Here is a 24,752-nt window from a genome sequence, read left to right on the forward strand (position 1 = left end):
TTTTAGTAGCATGTTCAGTCTCCACATGTTTGTATTTTTTCCATTTTTCTTTCTGTAGTTAATTTCTAGTTTCATACCATTGTGGTCAGAAAGGATGCTTGATATAATTTCAATCTGTTAAATTTACTGAGACCTTTTTGTGGCCTAGCATGTGATCTTTCCTGGAGAAAGTTCCATGTGCACTTGAAAAGAATGTGTATTCTGTATTGGGGTGAGATATGTATTCTGTAGATATCTATTAAGTCCATCTGGTCTAATATGTCATTTAAGACCACTGTTTCCTTATTGGTTTTCTGTCTGGATGATCTATTCACTGATATAAGTAGGGTATTATAATCCCATACTGTTACCATATTTTGTCAATTTTTTCCTTTGTGTCTATTATTATTTGCTTTATATATTTAGGTGCTCCTATATTAGGTGCATATATGTTTACAAATGTTACATCTGCTTCTTGGATTGATCCCTTTATCATTATATGATGTCCTTCTTTGTCTTTTGCTCTGGATTTTGTTTTAAAGTCTGTTCTGCCTGATAAAAGTATTGCTACCCCATAAGCTGTTATTCTTAAGGTTGTAAGGAGATATCATTAGCACTGTCCCTTCAAGTTAATTCTGACACTTAATGTCTTAGTAAGGTGGGATTGCTATAACAAAACACTATAGACTGGTTGGCTTAAACATCTGGCATTTATTTCTTATAGTTCTGTGAGTTTGAGAAATCCCAGATCAAGGTGCAAGCAGATTCAGTTCCTGTTGAGGACCCTTTCCTGACTTGTAGACAGCCACCTTCTTGCTTTGTCCTCACAGAGAGGGAGAGAGAGCTTTACTCTCTCTTCCTTTTCTTATGAGGACACTAATGCCAGCCTGTGGGCCCTGCCCTCATATAACCTAATTACCACGAAAAGACCCCACCACCAGTTAGGTATTCAATATATACATTTTGGAGGAACACAAACATTCAGTCCATAATACTTCTTTTATCTCTTTTCTGCTTCCACCTGAGGAAGATGATTCTGTATTTTTTATTTGCTTTTATTTTGAACATTATTTACTGTGATTCTGACATCAAAGAAGAATACAAAGTAAAAACTAAAAGTTCTTTCTTTAATCCTTAGTAGTGTCCCTCCTTAGAGTAACTAATGTTTATCTTCCAGAGTATATAAAAAATTATTGTCAGTATATATGGAATATGTGGCTCATTTTTTTACATTTATATCTTCATCTGGATTTGTGTGTGTGTGTGTGTGTGTGTGTGTGTGTGTTTAGTAAAGCAGGGGTAGATCTATTTCCAAATATTAGCTCTTGTCCTTTCATCATGTCTTGACTAATTCATTATTTCGCCACTTGTACAACATATTACATATTGTATGCCATTCTATATGTTGATCTGTTTGTGTACTTTCAATTGTTTTAAGACATTAAGGTTTTTATTATTTTTACTTTAGTATTCTTTCTCCCCTTTACTGTGCTATCGTGGGGTTTTTTTTTAAACATAGTGTCCCTATTCTAGTTTCAAGAAGTTTTGTCATGGTTTTTACTGAAGTTGCATTGAATTTGTGTGCTAACATGGAGAGATTTGCTGTCTAAGTAGTAGGTATTACGTCTTTCTTCTCAGGAACATATCTTCCGTTTACTCAAGTTAATTTCTCAGGTTTCTAGATTCTTTACAACATTATTCATGGGTGTTTTAAATGTTAATACTTTGCGAATATTGACTTTTTCTACAGTAAGTTTGTAAAGGTTATCACTTGTTATGGCCTGATGAATATACATTTTGTATACAGTTTGCATGGTTTGCAAGCAACCACATTATTTGTCCTAATAGCACTTTACTTGGCCTTCTTAGGTTTTTCTAGTAATAGGTTTTTCAAATAATAATTTTGTCTTTTCCTTTCTTATTCTTATTCTTCCTTCTTTCCTTTTCTTGTCTCATTGAACGGGAATTTCTAGTCTAAGTTGAATGATGATAATGACAGTGCACCATCTTGCCTTGGTCTTTCATTAATAACCATGCCCCCTTTTAAATTTTAGCATTGTGATGGCCATAGATTTGAGAAAAATCTACTTTATTATTAAGAGTCCTTTTCTCAGTTGTTAGTTATTTTTTAAAAATCAGATAATGAGGGCTTCCCTGGTGGCACAGTGGTTAAAAATCCACCTGCCAATGCAGGGGACACAAGTTCGAGTCCTGGTCTGGGAAGATCCCACATGCTGTGGAGCAACTAAGCCCATGCGCCACAACTACTGAGCCTGCACTCTAGAGCCCGTGAGCCACAACTACTGAGTCTGTGTGCCACAACTACTGAAGCCTGTGTGCCTAGAGCCCATGCTCCACAACAAGAGAAGCCACCACAATGAGAAGCCTGTGCAGCACAACAAAGCGTAGCCCCTGCTTGCCGCAACTAGAGAAAGCCTGCGTGCAGCAACAAAGATCCAACGCAGCCAAAAATTAAATTAATTAATTTAAAAAAATCAGATAATGAATATTGAATTCTATTAAATGTCTTTTTGGCATCAGATGAGAAAGTTATGTGACCTTTCACATGTGATGAATAGTCTAAAAATATCCTTACTTTCTTGAATATCCTACTTGGTCATTGTGTCTTTTTCTTTAAATAAAGAGCTGTGTGTTCTTTCATAATATTATATGAAATTTTCAATATTTGTAAATTGCCCTTTCATTTGCATAGTTTTGGGTATAGTACTAGGCTTATGATAGCTTGTTAAAATGCATTAGAATACTTTCATATTTTATATGTTTTAGGTTAAATTTTAAAAGCTTTGTAATTATGCTTGAAAGCATAAGAGCAATGATGGTACATTTTTTGGACTTGATACTTTTTTGGTGGAGTGGCTAAAAGAAAGCCTTTTTCTGCCATAGCTGTTAAGTATGGTCAGTGTGAATTGTCAGTCCTTTTTTGTAATATCCTCAATCATCTCTTGGGTGGTAAAGTTTGCCCTCTTATCTAGCTATCTAGCTATGTATGTATCCATGTATGTATCTATCTAATATATTCATTTATGGTTTTTTTTTCCTGCCAAGAAGGAAAAAATATTATTCATGGAAATAATATTGTGTAAAGGTTTTGTTGTTGTTTAGAACTGTTGAATATGTTTAAACACATTTTTCTTGGTTATCTTTTTAAGTGATACCTTTCTGCATTTTTGTATTTATTTAAAAATATTAACTAGACATAACTCTAAATTTTAAAGGTATTTATACAGTTTCTATATTCAAGTGCTTATATTGGTTTACTTCTTAGTTTGAGCATTTATTTTGCCAGGACATGTATGTGAGTTGTAAACTCTCCAAGGATTTGTTATATATGTTCTAATATACCTGTCAGTGAAGATCATCTTGCTTGAGTTTAGTATTCATGAGTATTAGTCCTATGTTCCTAAAAATGATTTATATTTCATCCATTGCTTTTAGGAAGGAAATCATTATTATAAAAGTGAAGTTTGGTATCATTTTATTTTAACTTTTGCTTGTAGAATAGTTTTTCTTCATCTGTGAGATAGAAAAACTTAATTTCACATTTATATGTGTTTTTTGAATTCATGTTTTCTGGCAATTGGTCTATCTTTAATGAAGTGTTTTATACAGATTTTTGGTAGAGGAACTCTCCAAAGGAAGAAACTTTGGTATTATATTTGGTTTGACAGATCCTAAATGTGTTAATTATCTGTTGCTGAGTAACAAAATACCCTAAAATTTAATAGTATTAAAACAGCATATATTTATCACCTCTCAGTTTCTTTGGGTCAGGAATCTAGGCATAGATCAGCTGGGTCCTTTGTTTCAGAGTCTCTCACAAGGCTGCAGTCAGGGTGTCAGCTAGGGCTGGGACCTTACCTGGTGCCTTGAATGGGGAAGGACCTGCTCTTAAGCTTACTCTTGGCCCAATCTAGTGCTTTTCCACTGCAACACATATTGGTGATTATTTGATTCACTTAAGAATCATTCTTTGGGTCTTAAATCCAGCCCTGGGAACATCTAGCTCTTTTCAGTCCTTCCTGTTACTCGGTCATTAGTGTCTGTGCCTCTGCGTGTGTGTGTGTGTGTGTGTGTGTGTGTGTGTGTGTGTACTTACACAAGGAGAAGAAGGAAGAGGAAAACAGGAAGGGAGGGAATTTGATAATATGTTAATGTAACTTTTTTTCATTTTTAAGAACTACACTTTTTTGTTTTTCCTTAGGTGCCTTAGCTGGACCAGTTATTGTGGAGCCACATGTCACAGCAGTATGGGGAAAGAATGTTTCACTGAAGTGTTTAATTGAAGGAAATGAAACTATAACACAAATTTTATGGGAGAAGATACATGGCAAAAGTGCACAGACTGTTGCAGTTCATCATCCTCAATATGGATTCTCTGTTCAAGGAGAATATCAGGGAAGAGTCTTGTTTAAAAACTATTCACTTAATGATGCAACAATTACTCTACATAACATAGGATTCTCTGATTCTGGACAATATATATGCAAAGCTGTTACATTCCCACTTGGAAATGCTCAGTCCTCTACAACTGTAACTGTATTAGGTAGGTGTACTTAAATTGTATATTTTGGTGGTGTGGTGAGGATTATTGTAAAAGTATTTTCAAGAACTTAAAATAATTGAAATTATATATAAATGTAGGTTTAAAATAAAATAATTCAGATATGTTTTTTCAAGTTCTGTCATAAAATTCTATGATTCTAGACTCTCAGTTTAAACTAAATCTTGTCCCTATCTACCTGTGTATCTATATAAAGCTGTGTAATTTATAGCTATTTTACTTTCTTCATGAAAGATTGTTTTTTATTTATAATACTAAGTGCTGAGATTCTTTGACATTTATTTTCATTATTTCCTCTCAAATTTTCAGCCTTTAAATTACCATCTTTAAATAAGCTTTTCCATTTTTTAAGTGACTGTGGTCTTAGAGCCATTGACATCTCATGTTTGTTTTTCAAATCAGCTTTTATTTCTGCTGTTGTGGATTTGCATAGCTATTTGAATCTTGGTCTATTGCTTGCATTGAAAGATCTTCTGCCTTTTCCTATCTGAAAACTATTAAAGTTTATAGCAGAATTTAGGAAGAGCTTATTAGCATTAAAATAGTCACCTGCAGTGAAAGGTAAACCAATTTGGAATAGCTGGTGAGTACTTTTATAATACTAGAAGGAGGATTAAGGAGTAAAAGCAACTGTAGCCATTTCCACCCAGAGTGGAACTCCTTTAATGGGTGGTCTTTGCTATGAATCTGCCTGTTTGCCTGTCAGGGACTTTGTAAGGTCTGCTGATAGCTTTCCCTACTCAATCCTTCTTCACTTTTCTCCCAGATGTTGTTCCCTAATAAGCCTTTTGTACTCCTCATTTGATCTCAGTGTCTGCTTCCAGAGAACCAAATAACTACACAGCCTCTAATATTTAATGGCATGATTTCAGGGTCACTGATGTGCAGGAAAGAAATTTTGTCCAAATATGTTATATATTTTTTCATATTGAGAAATACTATTTAAAAATAGAAATAATTAAATATTTGAAGACTTTAATGTTTAAGAGCCTGCCCTAAGAGCTGTGGGAAAAATATAACTTATGTTTACAAAATTGATACTTTTGAGACCTGTTTTGATTGGAAGGCAGGGCATAAATATCTGAAAAATCAAGTGCAAGCCATTGGGATAAAAAAAGTCACAGAAAAATTCAGTGTCAAGAAAAAATAGATAAATAGTTCGCATGTAGAAGAGAGAACTCGTGAATAAGACTTTTTGCTTTAAATTTTAGTAATTCCCCTTAAATTAACACAATACTCAGTGGTTTAAAACTCGACTGTTGGTAGTATAAGACTAGTCATGCTTTTAGCTGGGTCTTCTTCTCTAACTTCATCTATTCCACTCCTTGCTCTACTTCTCCCAGTAACCCAAATTTTATAATCATAATTATTTATACTTCATTAACACCTATTTTTTTACATGTGTAGTTTTCTTATGCCTGGATTGCCACCTTTTTCCTCCTGTCTCTTTCTTCTAGATTCTTCTATTTAACTGCTACTCATCAAACCACATCTTTTTTTTTTTTTTAATTTATTTTATTTATTTTTGGCTGCCTTGGGTCTTTGTTGCTGCACCCGGGCTTTCTCTAGTTGTGGCGAGCGGGGGCTACTCTTTGTTGTGGTATGCGGGCTTCTCTTGTTGTGGAGCATGGGCTCTAGGCATGCAGGCTCAGTAGTTGTGGCACACGGGCTCTAGAGTGGAGGCTCAGTAGTTGTGGCGCACGGGCCTAGTTGCTTAGCGGCATATGGGATCTTCCTGGGCCAGAGCTTGAACCCATGTCCCCTGCATTGGCAGGTGGATTCTTAACCACTGTGCCACCAGCGAAGCCCCAAACCACATCCTTTTGGAAGCCATTCTTGAAATATCTACCCCTCTGCAATTTGATGGGGTTTTTTTGCTCTTTTGCCTTTGTATCTTGAGCTTATCTTTGTTGTAGCAATTAACATAATGCTTATTGTATGTCTTCTTCACTATAAACTTATGGTGGACTGCAACTGTGCACTTTAAAATTTAACTTTATATCCCTAAAGCCTGTAAGAGTTTCTGGTATGTAGCAGTAATACACTAAATGTTATTTAAGTAGGGCATAGGAATGGATAAATAAACTCTGTAGTTTAGAAATGTTTTGTAGAAAAGTAGTTGAGCCAGTCCTTGAATGGTGGATAGGTTTTAGGTAGGCAAACAGGAAAGAAGTATAGGGAGGAGAATGAGCCAACGCAGGGAGGCAGAAAACAGCATATATTAGGGCAGAGTTTCTTCAGAATTGGCATTGTTGAACTTTTGGGCTGGAATTCTTGTGATGAGCTGTCCTGTGCATTGTAGACTGTTCAGCAGTATCCATGACCTCTACCCACTAGATGCTAGTAGCAGTTCCTTAAGTTTCAACAAGTTAGAATGTCTCTCAACATTACCAGGTGTCCTCTGCAGGACCACTGAGTAATTTGTTGATTGTTCAAAGGATTTATATAAAATACAAGAATTAAAGGCTAGAAAGGTAGAGCAGGACCACTTTAAAGTAATCTAAATATTAAGATGGGGAATTTGAGCTTTATATTGCTGGAAATGCAAACTTAGTGTACAGCATTGTACTTCTTCTCACCTCTCTTCTTTTATTCTCAGATTCTTACTGTTTATTATTTATTTATTTATTTATTTTTGGCCACGCTGCACGGCATACAGGATTTTAGTTTCCTGAGCAAGGATCAAACCTGTGCCCCCTGCAGTGGAAGCATGTAGCCCTAACCACTGGACAACCAGGGAAGTCCCAGATTCTCGCTGTTTAAAGCATGGTTCATGAACCAGCAGCAGTGGCATCACTTGGGAGCATGTTAGACATACAGAATTACAGACCCCTCCCAGACTTGTTGAATGATAAATCTACATTTTAGCAAGATCCCCAAGTACTTTTTATGCACAGTAGAGTTTGAGAAACACTGCTTTGACCATCTTCTCACCTTGCTTAGAGGGATACCTAACTCGTAGACCTGATTTAGAAGTAATGTGATGAAAGTTGTGATTTAAGATGATGAGTCTGGTGTTTTTGATGGATTGAAATGAAGAGTCCTGAAATCATAATGCCTCAGCCATGAGGCCATGAAAGCTTGAACTTAATTTTCTAATTTCTGCCACTTGAGTGAGGAAGGGAACTACTACAAAGGAAAAATTAGCAGAACGTTGTAACTGACTGTATATAATAAACTAGGGAGGTTTGAACAGTAACAGGTTTTGAACCTTAGTGATTGAGTAAATTATGTTACCGTTAATTTAAATGGGCATATCTGAATGAAAAACATGTTGGGGATTGGGAGGATGAGACGATGAACTCAACATTTGGCTTATTGAGTTGGAGGATACATAGGCAAACAATTCCAGGTAGGTGGTTAGAAACTATAGAGTCAAGCTTTGTATCAAAAGCAAATAAAATCAGGGATCATCCAGGTAGTAGTGTTTATCAGATAAAAGTTTTTAAGAAACTTATAAAAAGTAACTGAAGGCCTAAGACTCAGTATTTATTAGGGCAGAGATTGGAAGAAATAGAGATGAGGAGTTCAAATAGATAGCTTTGAGAAAAACTGTCAAAGTAATATTATTCATATCAAGAGAAGAAAAAAGTTTTTAAGATTACTCTAGCAGCTTTTTCCCACAGTGAGAATCAAGCCATACAGAAAGTGATTTCAGTGACCATTTTTTCAGTTCTTCGAAGGCTGGCACATAGCTACTATCATTCTAAATGCATAGCCCAGAAGTTAATTCATTACTTACAGCAGATACCTGAAGGCATTAGAACTTAATTCTTTTGGAACTGATTGGGAAGAACTGCACTAAGTATCAAATTTTAACCAAATCAGTCAAAGAGAACAGGCAAAGAAAAGTATTGAGTGTATAGATTAGGCAGTGACATTAGAGCTTCAAAGGAGTAGTAGTAATAGAAAGTGAATTAAGGGAATGTAATATAGCAAAAAGCTTTGGGAACACTAAACAACAGATGCCCCATAGCAGAAGAGTTGTACAATTGGTTACTTCCTTTTGATATATGGGATATTATATAGTTGTTAAAATTGTAGTTAAGAGAAGTATTGCTGCTTGAAAATAAAATGAGCCACAAAACTGTAGGTATGCCATGATTACATCTATATAGAAACTAGAAACAAATAAGAGAAGGAAATGGAAGAATATGATAATGACTGTATTAAGATATTACAGTTGTGGATAAGTTTTCTTTGTTTTTCCAATTTTTAGTAATATTACTTTTGTAATTAAAAAAAAAAAAGATTTCCACTGCTGCACATGATGGAGTAACAGGGACTGGATTTACCCTTTCTCTCTCTAGCAACAAAAAAACTAGGCAACTTAATAGGCATGGTAGGATTATGATCCCTGAAAGAAGGAAAATAAACAAGATGAGTTCTACAATTGCTCCAGCCTCCTCCTTAGGCAGTTTCCAGTGACAGCTCAGTGACAAGGAATTCAGGTAGAGAATGCTAGTCTTACTGAGTTTAAGAGACAGATTGGACAGGTGATTAGAATTTGTGGAACAGAATACTGGAAAGAAGGGAACATGAGAGAGAAAGAGAGAATGTGTATGCTTTAGAGACCTACAGAATGGCCCTCTGAATTCTTTGGCTTAGTACTGATCTATGTGCATGTGAGAGGAAACTTTTGAGGTGGATGAAAGAACCAACAGAAAGAAGTAGGCTTAACAATCCTGACATTAATGCAGGGCCAGGAAAACTTCATGTTCCCCCAAATCAGAGTATATAGGGCATTGGGTAGCATCTTAAGAGGAAGCAACAACAAAACCACTAGACAGGGAAGGGTGCAGAGAAGTTAACTTAAATGTTGGGGAATATGAGAAAAGTAACTTTAGAAAGCAACTGAAGTGTACAACCAGGAGATTGATTCCCTTCAGAAGAAATAGAAATAACAATTTAAAATTGACTTTAAGGTAATTTTTTAAGTTCCTCGAAGATAAAAGCCTCTATTGATGGCACAGGTTATTCACATTAACTCTCCCATGGTGGGGGATGGGCAAGTGAAATGTTAAAAACCATTGAAAACTTCAAAGAAATAACAACATAGTGCGGAATATAACTAGACCAAATCTAAGAGAAGGTGGAAACATAGAAATAAACCTAGTACCGAAAGCTGAAATCTGTATTCAACCTTGGGGACATTAGACAATTTAGAAGAGACACTTAAGATGATGAACTAAGCTTTCAAGAACCTTGAGAAGTGAGAGAGACAAATAGCTGAATGCAAGTCTGCTCAAGATGGGATGTCTAATAACCTTTCTTATATTCTCCTGGTACCCAAAGGCTTAACAGTTTTCAGAATAATAGTACACATGTAGGAAACCAGTCTTCTTATAGACTTCTAGGCCTGGTTTATATCACTTGAGTAGTCTGAAATTAAGGAGATCCTGGACTGGATAGTGTTCTCAGGAGCTAGCTTAGCAGAAGAAAACACAGAAAGGTACTGCATTCTAAGCCTCAAATTATTTCTACCTTCATTATTCAAACTCAAGGATTCATCTGCTTGAATAACCAGGCATACAAGTAAAGAAGACTTCACAAGCAGCAGCCAGTGCAAACAAGACAACAGAAACAGACCTGCATGAGATGTTGGAATTATCAGACACAGACTGTTAAACAACAGTGCTTACCATTTGAAGGGATAAGTCAATCTCTTAAATTTCTGTAGAGAACAAGAAATTTGGTCTACTTCAAGGCCAAATTACTATGTGATATATATAGTAATTTGGCCTCGAAGTAGACAGGTAACTCTTAGTACAAACATACCTTGGAGATATTGTGGGTTCAGTTCTAGACCACTGTAATAAAGCTAGTATTGCAATAAAGTGAATATCACAGTAAAACAGTCACATGAATATTTTGGTTTCCCAGTGTTATAAAAATTATGTTTAGGGCTTCCCTGGTGGCTCAGTGGTTGAGAGTCCGCCTGCTGATGCAGAGGGCGTGGGTTCGTGCCCCGGTCCGGGAGGATCCCATGTGCCGCGGAGCAGCTGGGCCCGTGAGCCATGGCCGCTGAGCCTGCGCGTCCGGAGCCTGTGCTCCGCAACGGGAGAGGCTGCAGCAGTGAGAGGCCCGCGTACTGCAAAAAAAAAAAAAAAAAAAAAATTATGTTTATACTATACTATAGTCTGTTAAGTGTGCAGTAGTATTATGTCTTCTTTTTTTTTTACATCTTTATTGGAGTATAATTGCTTTACAATGATGTGTTTCTGCTGTATAACAAAGTGAATCAGCTATGTGTATACACACATTCCCATATTCCCTCCCTCTTGTGTCTCCCTCCCACCCTCCCTATCCCACCTCTCTAGGTGGTCACAAAGCACAGAGCTGATTTCCCTGTGCTCTGCGGCTGCTTCCCACTAGCTATCTATTTGACATTTGGTAGTGTATGTCCATGCCACTCTCTCACTTCGTCCCAGCTTACCCTCCCCCCTCTCCATGTCCTCAGGTCCATTCTCTACGTCTGCATCTTTATTCCTGTCCTGCCCCTAGGTTCTTCAGAACCACTTTTTTTTTAGATTCCATATATATGTGTTAGCATACGGTATTTGTTTTTCTCTTTCTGTTACTTCACTCTGTATGACAGACTCTAGGTCCATTCACCTCACTACAAAGAGCTCAATTTTGTTTCTTTTTATGGCTGAGTAATATTCCATTGTATATATGTGCCACATCTTTATCCATTCATCTGTCGCTGGACACTTAGGTTGCTTCCATGTCCTTGCTATTGTAAATGGTGCTGCAGTGAACATTCTGGTACAGACTCTTTTTGAATTATGGTTTTCTCAGGATATACGTCAGTAGTGGGATTGCTGGGTCGTATGGTAGTTCTATTTTTAGTTCTTTGAGGAACCTCTTACTGTTCTCCGTAGTGGCTGTATCAATTTATATTCCCACCAACAGTGCAAGAGGGTTCCCTTTTCTCCACACCCTCTCCAGCATTTATTGTTTGTAGATATTTTAATGATGGCTATTCTGACTGGTGTGAGGTGATACCTTATTGTAGTTTTGATACAATAGTATTATGTCTTAAAAAGCAATGTACATACCTTAATTTAAAAAACATTTTGTTGCTAAAAAATGCTAACCATCATCTGAGTCTTCATCCAGTTGTAATCTTTTTACAGTAGTAACATCGAAGATCACAGATCATCATAACACATATAATAATAAAGAAAAAGGTTGAAATATTGTGAGAATTACCAAAATGTGACAGAGACAGGAAGTGAGCAAATGCTGTTGGAAAAATGGTGCTGATAAACTTGGTCAGTGCAGGGTTGCCCCAAACTTTCTATTTGTGAACAATGCAATATTTATGAAGCACAATACAGCAAAGTGCAATCAAATGAGGTGTGCCTGTATATAAAAGTAGTTAACTGATAAATTTTATGCGTTTGAATTAAAAACTTCTGCTCATCAAAACACACCATAGGGTAAAGAGACAAGCCCTAAACTGGTGGAAGATATTTTCACATATAATCAGAAAAGGACTCTCCCAAATCAGTAAGAAAAAAACAATTGGCTTTAATAGGTATTTTGCAGAAGAAGAAATTCCAAATGGCTCATCAACAAGAAGAGATCCTTAACATCATTCATAATCTGAGAAATTAGAAACAAAGTTTCAATGATATGCTGTTACCTACTTACGAGGTTGGCAAACTTTGAGAAGTCTGGCTGTCAACTGTAGTGGGTATGTTGGACCAACCAGAGTACTAAGATTGGGAGTAAATTTGTACTTTGGAAAGCTTTTTGGCATTATCTGGTAAATAATGGAAATAAACATAGTACCAAGGGATAAACTACAGGAACTTTTATACAAATATACCAAGATACACGAATGAAAATGTTTCTTATAAAATTGTTTGTACCAAGCAGGAAATAGCACCAATGTCCAACAGTAAATGAACCATACAGTAGTTAAAACTAATAATTTATACAATTGCATGCAAATCTAAATGATCTAAAAGTAAAAAGTAGAAAAAAGAAGAATTGCAAAATAATCTAAGGCGAAATGATCCCACATAAATAAATCTCAGGAGCAGAAAGTTGAGACAAAAAATATTAAAAAAATGAACCAATTAGAAATTTTGGAAATGAAAAAAAGTCTTTTAGATTAAAAATTTAATGCACACAGTAACCTATAGGCTTGAGCCAAAGAATTCATGATGGTGAGTACTCAGGAATTTACACAGAAAGGAGCATATAAAATTTGCTGGAAAATGTGAAGAGGTAGCTAGCATATATATGGAGGGTAGATTAAAGGGGTCTAACATTAAGGTTACTTCCCCTGCTGAGGAGCTTTCTTATACCAGATAAAGGTAGGTAGCATGTACACTTCAATAAACTGTTAGTGACATTACATTTTAACAGTACCTATATTAAATGTGTTGTAAACATTTTTGCTGCAAATTGAAGCATTATATATTAAAACCACTTTTTCTTTTCCCTGGTAGCGTAGTGGTTAAGAATACACCTGCCAATTCAGGGGACACGGGTTCGAGCCCTGGTCCAGGAAGATACCATGTGCCACAGAGCATCTAAGCCCATGTGCCATAGGCTTAGTAGTGTAATAGTAATAGTACCTTTAATCTCCTTTCAGAGTAGTAGTACCTTTAATCTCCTAATGGAAATTATGATCAAATTTGCAGGAATTTTTTTTATATACTAATTTTGGGGAAAACTCAAAAACTTGTCCCTGTAAAGAAAAGTATATCTTTACCAGGGAGAGCCATCTTTGTGATGGTTATGTAAAGTCTTGCTTTTTGTTTGGCCTGGTTCATGATCTTCTCGTTTCAAGAATCCAACTGGTGTTGGCATTAAACGTGTGTGTATTTTATATGCAGTTGTCTCTAAGTTTATGAAATATGGCTAGTTGTGGCTTGGAAGGAGTGAATACGCTTTTGATTGAAATGTAACTAATTTTTTTAAATTTAAACAGTTGAACCCACTGTGAGCCTGATAAAAGGGCCAGATTCTTTAATTGATGGAGGAAATGAAACAGTAGCAGCCATTTGTATCGCAGCCACTGGAAAACCAGTTGCACATATTGATTGGGAAGGTGATCTTGGCGAAATGGAATCCACTACGACTTCTTTTCCAAATGAAACAGCAACAATTGTCAGCCAATACAAGCTTTTTCCTACCAGATTTGCTAGAGGAAGGCGGATTACTTGTGTTGTAAAACATCCAGCCTTGGAAAAGGACATCCGATATTCTTTCATATTAGACATACAGTGTAAGTAAAGAATAACATTTACCTTTTAAACATCATGCATTTTATTTTCTCCCTTTAACATAATTCTGTATCAAGCTGTCTTTAGTTTGAATATTTAATATTCAGATATTGTTATAGATTTTCCTTGTTGACATTTTTTCTTAATTAAAAAAGAATATTTTCATGGAAATTCCATTTAACCAGAACATATTTATGTTTGTAAAGACAGACAATGATTTTAAAGTTGCTGTCCAACTTAAAATTATTTAACCTTGTCCTTTTTAGACCTTAAAAATAAGCTAGATTAGGTGAATTGTGGAAATTTATACCTCAGAATGTGCAATACTTGGCGAAAAACAGCTCCTTCTCCAATCCAATTAATTTAGCTGTTATTCATTTTTATTGATTCTACCCATGATGTTTTCAGCAAGGATCTTTTACTTCCTAGATGCACTTTAATTAGTTTGAAAATTTGTGTTTTTTCAGTATTATTTCTAGTCTGATTTTATTGATCATGTTGTAAGATCCTCATAAAGGTAAAACAGAGTCATCGTTGGGATAATAATAATCTTAGATAAAGTTCAAACCTGGCCCATCTTGTGCTTTTATTTTTTGGTTAAGGGATACTCTCTTGTGTGTATGTTTGTGTGGATATGTGCATGTGTGTATATACTTTCCCCTCTTCTATAAAGTTTCTCATTTTTGATACATTCTTTGTGTAGCATTTTAAAATTTTGAGCAAGAGAAAAAGTGATGGTGTAGGTAGCATATAGCAAAGATAATGAAAATTAAGTAGGTTAAAGATAAAATTAGGAGAAGTGTTTAGGTTCTGGTGTCATTTCCATTCATGCACAGATCATAAATCTAGGTAGGTTTTTGAAGGAAGTGTTCTGTTTTTTGTTGTTATTGTTTTGTTTTTTTGATATGACATTCATGGAATTTTACACATATTCATTACACTTGGTATAATTAATGGTTTTTAAAACTAATTCTAAGGATCTTTTTAAACATTTACAGGGTTAAACTTGAGAAGTTGTCTTACATGGATGTTATTACCATTGTATTCTTGAGTGCAAATACAGTCCTAGTAGTAGTCCCTCGGTATCCATGAGGGATTGGTTCCAGGACTCCTTCAGTTACCAAAATCTGAGGATGCTCAAATCCTTTATATAAAATGGCATAGTATCAATATTTGTATGTAATCTACACAATCCTCCCATGTACTTTAAATAATCTCTAGATTACTTTTAATACCTAATACAATGTAAATGTTATGTAAATAGCTATAAATTCAATGTAAATACTATGGAAGTATTTGCTGGTATGCAGCAAATTCAAGTTTTGCTTTTTTGAACTTTGTAGAATTTTTTTTTTCCTGAATATTTTTCAACCACAGTTGGTTGAATCCACAGATGCTGAATTCATGGATACAGAGGGCTGACTGTACCTTCTTTTCTCCTCACTTATTTGGAGAATCCAAATAAAATTTTTTTTTTTCTTTCTTGCTTTTACATACTTTTAACTTTTTCTTTTAAAATTTATATCCAGGTTGTAAGTACCATTAATATTTTTCTCATATATGTTTTTTCTTCCCTGTGTCTAATAATGACTGAAATTTTCTTCAGTATTTATACTATTATTGTTTGCCTGAATGAAATTCTAAATGTGTAAAAATATTTCTCCTGATGTAAAACTTTATAATTATGGTTTAGATTTAGTGGCCTACTCCTAAAATGTTCTCAGAGTATTCTTTTCTCCTGTTAATTGGGCCGTCTGAAACATGTAAACAAATCTTAAGGAGATAAAATCTTATATCCAGAATTCATATCTCAAAATTTGGAGGTATTCTTTGGGGATACTTTACTACCTATTTTCTCCTCCTTTAAAAATAACTTAAACTCACATACATCTGTACTGTTCTTTCAGTAACATTTTTTATTACCAATTTTAAGTTAGAAAAAATGTTTGTTAATTCTTTGTATTTATAAGAGGCAGACTTTTTTTTAATTATTAAGGTAATTGTACCTTAGTATAAAAAGTTTAATTTTTTTACTACTTTTTTTTGTAAACCTTACTTGATTGACTTCAGGCTTCCCTGCAGAGTTAAAGACTGACCTGGTCTCTCTCTAACTTCCCATCTGGCCACGTACCCTTTATCTAGTTTACTTGTATAGCTCACAGAAGGGTGGAACGTCCCTGTACCATACATAAATAGCATTTCTTTATCTTTTCTCTTAGTATCATATTCTTTTCCTTCTTGGCCCTCATAACGGATTTTAGTTAAAGTTTTTAAAATGTCATCTTTCCTGTTACCATTAGAATGTAAGTTTTGTGAATACAGAGTCTACATGTATACTAAACCTCTAAAACAGTGCCTGTCACTTAATAGGAGCTAAACAATGGTGGTTGAATGAATGATTAGTATTGGATTTTACAGTTTGAAGGTATAAATTTATATTGATGCTAGATGTGGATAATTGCTCATTTAGCTAATTATATTGCACATATGCTAAAAGACCTTTGTGTACTTTTAGGCCATGAATAAAAATTTAATGTTTTAGAACAATTGAGGCCTCAGATAATTTACTTTAGTTGTGATTATAGTCTTAGAAAGTTTGTCACATCTTTACATGCCCAGAGGGTATTAATTAATTGTAATATAAGGAATCTTATTTTATTTTATTTTTTGTAATTGGTATCTCTTAGGGGATATTTCCTTTTGAATTAAACATTTCTTTAAAGACAGTTTTATGTAGTGACTTGGTACTTAAATGCCATGTCTCATCAAATTACCACCTATATTTTCTTTGTTCATATACCTCTGCGTATTTCATAACAGGACTCTTACATTTTGCTTTTGGTGATTATAGGTTTGTGAATATTCTTACACTGTGTCCATAATAACTAGAATTGTACATGCTTATAGCTGCCTAGTGTTTGGTGCTCATTGTCCATTCATTCAATCATTCTTTTAGTCAACCAGTATTTACTGAGTACTGTATTCCTTATTTCTTATGTATATGAGAGAAGGAAAATACACCACTTCTAAAGTTGTGTACTATGTTAATGCTTTATCGTTGTGTATTGCATCTATCATTCACAAAAGATAATCTGTTGTATAATGCATTTATTTTATAGACGCTCCTGAGGTTTCAGTAACAGGCTATGATGGAAACTGGTTTGTAGGAAGAAAAGGTGTTAATCTCAAGTGTAATGCTGATGCAAATCCACCACCCTTCAAATCTGTGTGGAGCAGGTAATAATGTTAGATACTTCTAAAGAGAAATTATTTAAAAGTCAAAAGTATTCTTAAATGCATATTGGAAGTTGTTTTTATCAGTGTAATATATGATTACACTAAGAGCTGGAAATTAAATTAAGGGTTTCTAAGTGTTTTTCTGCCCCACCTCTCCCCACCTTCCAGCCCCCGCGATTCTGTTCCTCGGAGGCTACTTTGGCGATGTTAGCAATTCCTTCTGGTGTTTATCATCATCGGTCTTAAACTGCTGCTTCTTAATTTACTAATCTTTAACACTGTCTATTGACTTCTTATTATGAAAATGAAAATTTAATTTTATATCTACCCCTTCACACATAAACATACTCATATACATATTCCTGACCTTCATCGTCCCAATGAAATTAAGCTACTTTGAAATAAACTGTGTAATGGTTGCCTTCCTATGACAGGTAAATATTATTTACTGAGAGTTAAGTAGTATACTGGAATTTTGTTTTGTTTTGTTTCTAAAGCTGTTTGTTTTTCCTGAGGCTAATAATTGCTTCCTTTTACTTGTGTAGTTTACTATCTGAATATCCTTAATTCTCTTTATCTGTGGAATTTCAAACTGCTATATTGAGGTTTGCTTTCGTATTTCTCAGTGTTTGCACCCCTCCCCCATGCCCCACACCTTCTCAGTCTAGAGAATTGTATCTGTCAACTGTGGATTCTCTTCTCTTCTCTTCTTTCTTTTTCTTTTCTTCTTTTTTTTCCCTTGGTCATTAACCCTGCTTTTTTTTTGTTTGCTTGTACTGGAATTCCTATTTATTGTATACTAAACGTTCTTTATTAGTTTTCAGTTTTTGTTATTCTCCCAAGATTTCCTCGATCCCTCTGCTCCACTGATTGAAAATTTTCTTTTGACATATTTTCAGTTTCTAAGAGTGTTTTCTTATTCTCTGTTCATTTTCATAGTATCCTTTTCGTATTTTATGGATGTAGTATCTTCTGGTTTCTTCCTAGGGATACTAGAATTATTTCCTCTGCAGAGTTTTTTCTGCTTCTTACATATTGTCTCTTTTTTCCTCCAGGTTCTTTTTTTTGTTTGTTTGGTCTTTCATTTTGTAGATATTTCTTAATTTTCTCAGTTGTCCAGTCATTTCACAGTGATGCATTAAAATAAAATGCTGAGTGGAAACTCTTCAGCATTTTATTTTAAATAGGGAGTACCTACTGGGTAGATTCCACTTCGAGTGATCAACTAGAGAGGAGTTTATTTCACTGGGGGAGCTTCAGATATCAGTTACTGAAGAGTAGAATTCTTTTTTTCATGGCCATTGAGTTTATTTATTGAATTAACCTTCATTATTTTGCCTAAAACATAAATGCCTGGTATCTGTACAGAGTTGAGAGGAGTCTGTTTTTTTGTTTTTTCAACTTTCAGCTGATCTTATTTTTAGCCCTCTGCCTCACTCTGGCCTTCTGCAGTACAGTGAGTCAAACTCCAGATCTTGGGTTCAGTGGACCACACTAGCTGCTTCCTCATTCACATGCCTCCTGCAAGCACTTCTTCAGCCAAAAGCAGAGCTTTTCAGGCTTGGCACTGTTGACATTTTGGGCTGGATAAATCTTTGTTGTTGGAGGCAGTCTTGTGAATTGTGGGATGTTTAGTGGCATCCCTGGCTGCTATTCTCTACAGCCAGCAGCACATGCTCCCCCCACCCCAAGTTGTGACAACCAAAACTGTCTCAAGACATACCAGGTATGTCCCCTGGAGACAGAATTACTCCTGATTGGGAAACATTGTCCTAAAGTATATATTGTTTTCCCCATCTGTTTTCTGTCTTCTAAAAGTTTATTGAAACATCTGATGAATTCTACTTCCTGTTTTCTTTCTCCGCGTTGGTTTTTAATAGTTTTTTCATTCCTTTAATCTTACTTTAGGTGGTATTTTGTGGGTGCAAGGAAAGAGTATATTTGGTCAATCTATTGTCTTTAAGCAAAGATAAAGTTTTAAAAGTAGAGAAGGCCTTCCATTTTCTTCAATGTGGGAAGAAGGCATTGGTTAAGATGTGTGATAGGGTATTTCTAAAATTCATACAATTCTGAGTTCTTATCCTGGTGTTTGTACTGGGAGATGTCTTTTTTTTTTTTTTTTGCGGTACGCGGGCCTCTCACTGTTGTGGCCTCTCCCATTGCGGAGCACAGGCTCCGGACGCGCAGGCTCAGCGGCCATGGCTCACGGGCCCAGCCGCTCCGCGGCATGTGGGATCTTCCCGGACCGGGGCACGAACCCGTATCCCCTGCATCAGCAGGCGGACTCTCAACCACTGCGCCATCAGGGAAGCCCGGAGATGTCTTCTTTAAATAAGTTATTTAACCTTTCTAATCCTTTGTTTCCTCATTGATAATGGTACCCCATAGAGTTTTTGTGAGGGTAGAGACAGTGAATATAAATCATGTAACATAGGTACAGGAGCATGGAAGGTGCTTAGCATGTCATTTGTTGTGAGTTTAATATGATATTTAGATTTTTCTAGCTTATTTGAATAAACAACTTTAAAGGATTATAAGCCATTTTTATATTTCTCAGAATTAAAGGGGTTAGAATTTTGGGCCCAAAGTACAGAGCTAACTGATAAGATACATAGACTTCATATTCATTCTTATACTCCTAGAAAAAGGGTTTACCTTTTGAAAGCTGATGCTTGTAAAAATGTTCTTTCCAAAGTCCTCTTAAGAAGAAGATATGGGGTTTTTGTTTTTGTTCTTTAAACCATGTAAGAATATTACCTTTATCCTTCAATGCAAATTAAAGTCATAGCAACTGTAAAAGATTTTACTGATTGTTCTTTTATGCACTTGAGATCACAGACCAAAATCCTTCCATCTGTTCTCCAGTGTTGATTTGCTTCTTTCTACCTTTTCATTGTTCTGTGTTCTTATTACCTTTGTAATTAGTTGTTGGTCTCCTACTAATGTGCTTAGATCATTGAAAGCAAGGACCTAATCTTATTTACCTGTGCATTTCAGCAATACCAGCAGAGCAGAGTATGGTAAATAGTAAGTTCTTAGTAATTAAATAATGGATGGCTGAGTGAACGAGTGAATGCACTTTCTGAAAATCTGCTTAGCTCAAACTATAGTAGTAGTTGAGTGCCTGGGTTTACTTCACTTTTTATCCTCTTATCTTAAAAAATAATTTATGGGCTGTAAAAACACTTTCAAAATAAAGACCTATTGGTTTTCTTCCCCCCATGGGGTATACCCTAAGGTTGGAAAAATGAGGTATAGCAGTATACTTAGTTCCATTGCAATGAATGGTTTTAGAGTTCTTGTAGTGGGATTTTATTCCTATTATGGTTTATAATAATGTGTACACCAGATAGGACTTTTAACCCAATTAGTTGAGAAACCATTTAAAAAGAGTTATTATTGATACCAAAGGTGCATTGGTTTTTGTTGTCACAGATGCCTACCTTATGAGTGAAATTATTGTATAAGAAGACCCTTGTTGGTGCTTTAGAAATTAACCATCTTTGGATAGGGCACAGTATAGATTTATTTGTTCCGTATTAAATGTTGCTCTTTAAATATGTTACAGAAGGTGCTAAAACATTATCATGTACTAAAATGATGACTTTTCGTTAAGAAAGTTGTAGATGTATCATGTATAGATTCATAATTCACTGAGAATTATTTTAATTCTTTGGATACTATGGGTATGTCTTCAAATAATGTATATTTCTAATTTTCCAGTTTTCCAAATGTAATTCTTTAAAAATCACATATTTTTTTCTCTCCTTCCCTCCTATTCCCTCTAATATGTTAGCCTAGCTTCACTTATATTAATTGATATGCATTGATATTTTGAAAGAATGGGTATTCTTAATGGACTTTATCAATTAATTCATCTCTATTAAAATGAAAATTCATAACATATGCTTTTATTTCATAGTGACTTTTACCTAAAGGATACTGATTCTTTCACTGACAACTAGGAAGTATAATATCTTATTTAAATAGCTGTCAATAAATAGAATCTGAAGATATTTAAAGTAATTTTATGCCTTTTAAAATATAGGTTGGATGGACAGTGGCCTGATGGTTTATTGGCTTCAGACAATACTCTTCATTTTGTCCATCCACTGACTTTCAATTATTCTGGTGTTTATGTCTGTAAAGTGACCAATTCCCTTGGTCAAAGAAGTGATCAAAAGGTCATCTATATTTCAGGTAAGTTACTGTTTACTCACAAAATGAGTTACTTAAATTATTTCTGTAACAACAATCATAACAATAACACTGTGATCTAGGCAGTAATTTATACTTGTGAAGATACATATTCCTCAGTGTGAGGTTTTCCAAATAATCTACCTGAAATACATAGGTAAAGTGGCATTCCATTACTTAAAAAATGTCAAAACGTCTCTGCAGTAAGTTCATATACATTTTAAGACCTTATGCATATAGCTAATTTTTCAGTTAAATAGTATTAGATATTCTTTTTATTGGTAGTGTGTACCCTTCTAGGTTCTTTCGTATTTACACCAAGAATAAATGTTGGATTTTTTTGTTTGTTTTTGGTAAGCTACTCTGCACGTATCTAATAAATAAAATGGGATATCAATTTTGATGAACCTCTTGTTAAATATCATTGTCACTCAATATGAGGCTATACCATATAGAGTTACTGAGAGGTGAAGTAGGAACGCTACTGAAAATGTTCCAATGAAATAAAATTTAAGATGTGCTTTATGGTCAGTCCATAAGCCACTAAGAACTTAGAATTTATGCATTCCATTTGTTTCACTGTGAATGTTTTTATCAGTTTGACTGAGTATATATTTGGGTATTTACAAAACATAGTTGGAGCCAAAAATATATTTTTCCTGGGTGTAGCTATAAATAATAAATTATCAATGGAATGCTTATTTATAAAAATTATATAAATATTTTAAACGTCTCCCTCCTGACTATAAGAATGTAGCAATCTTTGTGTCTAACAAATGGAAAGAGGAAAAAAGGAAGAGAATCTTGAGAAATGGAGGTTTGTATGGTAATTAGATAATAGGTAGTTAAGATTTTTTTCTCTGTTCAGTCTAAAACTAAATCTTCTTAAATCGAAGTGTAGTTGATTTATAATGTTTCATGTGTACAGCAAAGTGATTCAGTTTTATATATGTATAGATATATATTCTTTTTCAGATTCTTTTCCATGATTTTAGAGAAATTTTAAGCTTGCATTAATGTTACATTCTTAGTCCTTCTGTGATCACTTAATCTAAGAACAGTTTCCCATATTATTTTCTCATGGTATTTACCACAGTTTGTAGTTGTATGATTATTTATTTACCTATTATCTATCCTCATATTTAAACAATTTGTGTGGGGTTTTTTTTATTACTGTATACTCAGCACTTAGTGCCTGGCACATGATACACAATTTTTTTTTGCATGTATCTCACAAGAAGATTAGAGCTTTGTACATCTCTAGCTAGTCCTTTCTGCCAACAGCAGTGCTTTGGTGTAAATCTATTAGTATATTAGTCTCTCTTTCTTCCCTTAGAGGTTTTTTTTATTTAAAAAAAAAAAAAAGGAATCTTAAAGCCACAGGAAATCCATATTTAAAATGTGGTTACCTAAGGACCGATTACTTTTTATTTCTGTTGTACAAAATTTGGTGTGGGGATATTACTTGTAAATCCTAGGCTCAATGTGTTTTAATTATGTAATCATTTAAATATCAAGCCTCAATTTTGCCGTCTTATCTATTGGTGATACGTTAAATTTATATCTTTGGTATTCTGGGTCCATTTCCCAGTACTCATGACTTGTGTGTCCCACTGCCTCTTAGTGATCATTAACCTCCTATGTAGAAGTATAATATGCATTCAGAACTGAGTTCCTCATCTTTCTTCTGCCTCTTGCTACCGAATCTCTTTCTCCAGCAGTCTTTGTTTGCCTTTTCTGTTATTGGTAGCTCCATCCTTACATTTGCTCAGGGCATGAAACCCTTGATACTTACTCCTGATTTTAATTTTCCCCTCATACCCCACCCCATCCATCAACAAATTGATGTGAGCTCTCTCATTATGTTATATACAGAACCTTACCAATTCTCCACTTTTGTTGCCAGTATTCTGGCACAAACCATCAGGCAACCCTTACTTCACTATAGAACAGCCATTTAATTTTCCTACTTTTCAATCTGTCATCAAATGAGCAGGCAGAATAATCCTTTTAAAGGGCATGTTGGATCATGTCAGTCCTCTCCTCCAAACCTTCCATGGACTTCCCATTTTGCCCACAATGAAAACCAAATCTCTACAGTGATTTATAAGCTCTGTACACGTTATGGCCCTAGATTATCTCCCTGAGCTCACCTCTTATTATATCCCTTGTACACCTGGCTTCAGCCACCCTGGCCACTTTGCTGTTCTCTGAACAGAACAGGCACATTCCTACCTCAGAGTCATTGCACATTCTGTTTCCACTGCCTAGAATGTTCTTCAGATATCCTCATACCTCTTTCCCTTCAGGGAAAGAGGTATTTGTTCAAATATCACCTTCACAGCCATATTTAAAATTGAAACCTCAGGCTTCCCTGGTGGCGCAGTGGTTGAGAGTCCGCCTGCCGATGCAAGGGACACGGGTTCATGCCCTGGTCCGGGAAGATCCCACATGCCGCGGAGTGGCTGGGCCCGTGAGCCATGGCCGCTGAGCCTGCGTGTCCGGAGCCTGTGCTCCGCAATGGGAGAGGCCACAACAGTGAGAGGCCCACATACCGCAAAAAAAAAAAAATTGAAACCTCTCTCTTCTCACCCCTTTACTACTGTCTGTCATTCTTCTCTGCCTTATTTTTTCTCTGCAGTACATATTACCATGTGACATACTACATATTTTATTTATATGCTTGCCTGTTTTTACCCCCACTAGAACATATGTCCTAAGAGGGCAGGAGTTTTGTGTGCTTTAATCAATACTGTATTCTCACCCTCTGCAGCAATCTTTAGCACATAGTAAGTGTTCAGTAAACTTTTGTCGCATGCATGAATACATTTGAGAAGAAAATAATCAGGAAAGAATAAAAAATTCAGTCTGCATTTATGTGAATTTATTTATTTTTGACAGAAGTACTAATATACCACTGATGATAAACTTTACACATTTTAAAATCAACCTCTACTAAGTCTTATAAGAGTCGAAACAAAACTTTGAGTAAATATGAAAAATCACAGTTAATTACCACTGAGTACTTCAGAAAAAGCATTATATGAGATGGTTTTCTTTAAGTAATCATCAAGAATTAGACTTAATTTTCTGTCCAGTCTTTAATACAGTATACTGTACTGAGTTTAGTTAGGTCCTCTACGAGCTTCTTAGTGTATATCATGTATCCTAGATATAAATTGCTTTCCCCAACAGACTATTAAAGCCTACTAGTAGGCTTTTATTACAATAAAAGGCCATAACTTATACAGTAAATGATCAGAAAGTTAATCTTTTTCATTGTGAGTTATATGTACCCATTTTCCTCTAGGAAAACATTTTAATCTCAATAATAAAATTTATATTTTAAAATTTCATAAATGATATTTTAAAATATTTGTAAAAGGAAGGTATGCTATGACTGGAGGCTAAAAAGTTCTACCCACAACAGAATAGAATTAGCAACTCTGAGTTATTTGAAATTTTGTTATACATTTTCCCACATTGGCATAAGTTATTGTGCAAGAGGTACA

General features: G+C 35.0%; 1 protein-coding gene across 1 annotated transcript in view; it reads left to right on the forward strand.

The window, feature by feature from the left end:
• The window catches only part of NECTIN3 (nectin cell adhesion molecule 3), a 72,598-nt gene that overhangs the window by 37,818 nt on the left and 10,028 nt on the right, over window positions 1-24,752 (forward strand). Inside the window, exons 2-5 of the mRNA XM_022597899.3 lie at window positions 4,202-4,543; window positions 13,512-13,808; window positions 16,926-17,043; window positions 21,092-21,243. Coding sequence (XP_022453607.1) covers window positions 4,202-4,543; window positions 13,512-13,808; window positions 16,926-17,043; window positions 21,092-21,243 — 909 coding nt within the window. The remainder of the gene's footprint in view (window positions 1-4,201; window positions 4,544-13,511; window positions 13,809-16,925; window positions 17,044-21,091; window positions 21,244-24,752) is intronic.

The sequence above is a fragment of the Delphinapterus leucas genome, chromosome 4 (assembly GCF_059928025.1).
Source record: "Delphinapterus leucas isolate spDelLeu-1000000601 "Yukka" chromosome 4, BTC_Dleu_Yukka2, whole genome shotgun sequence".
In the NCBI taxonomy this organism is placed as follows: domain Eukaryota; kingdom Metazoa; phylum Chordata; class Mammalia; order Artiodactyla; family Monodontidae; genus Delphinapterus; species Delphinapterus leucas.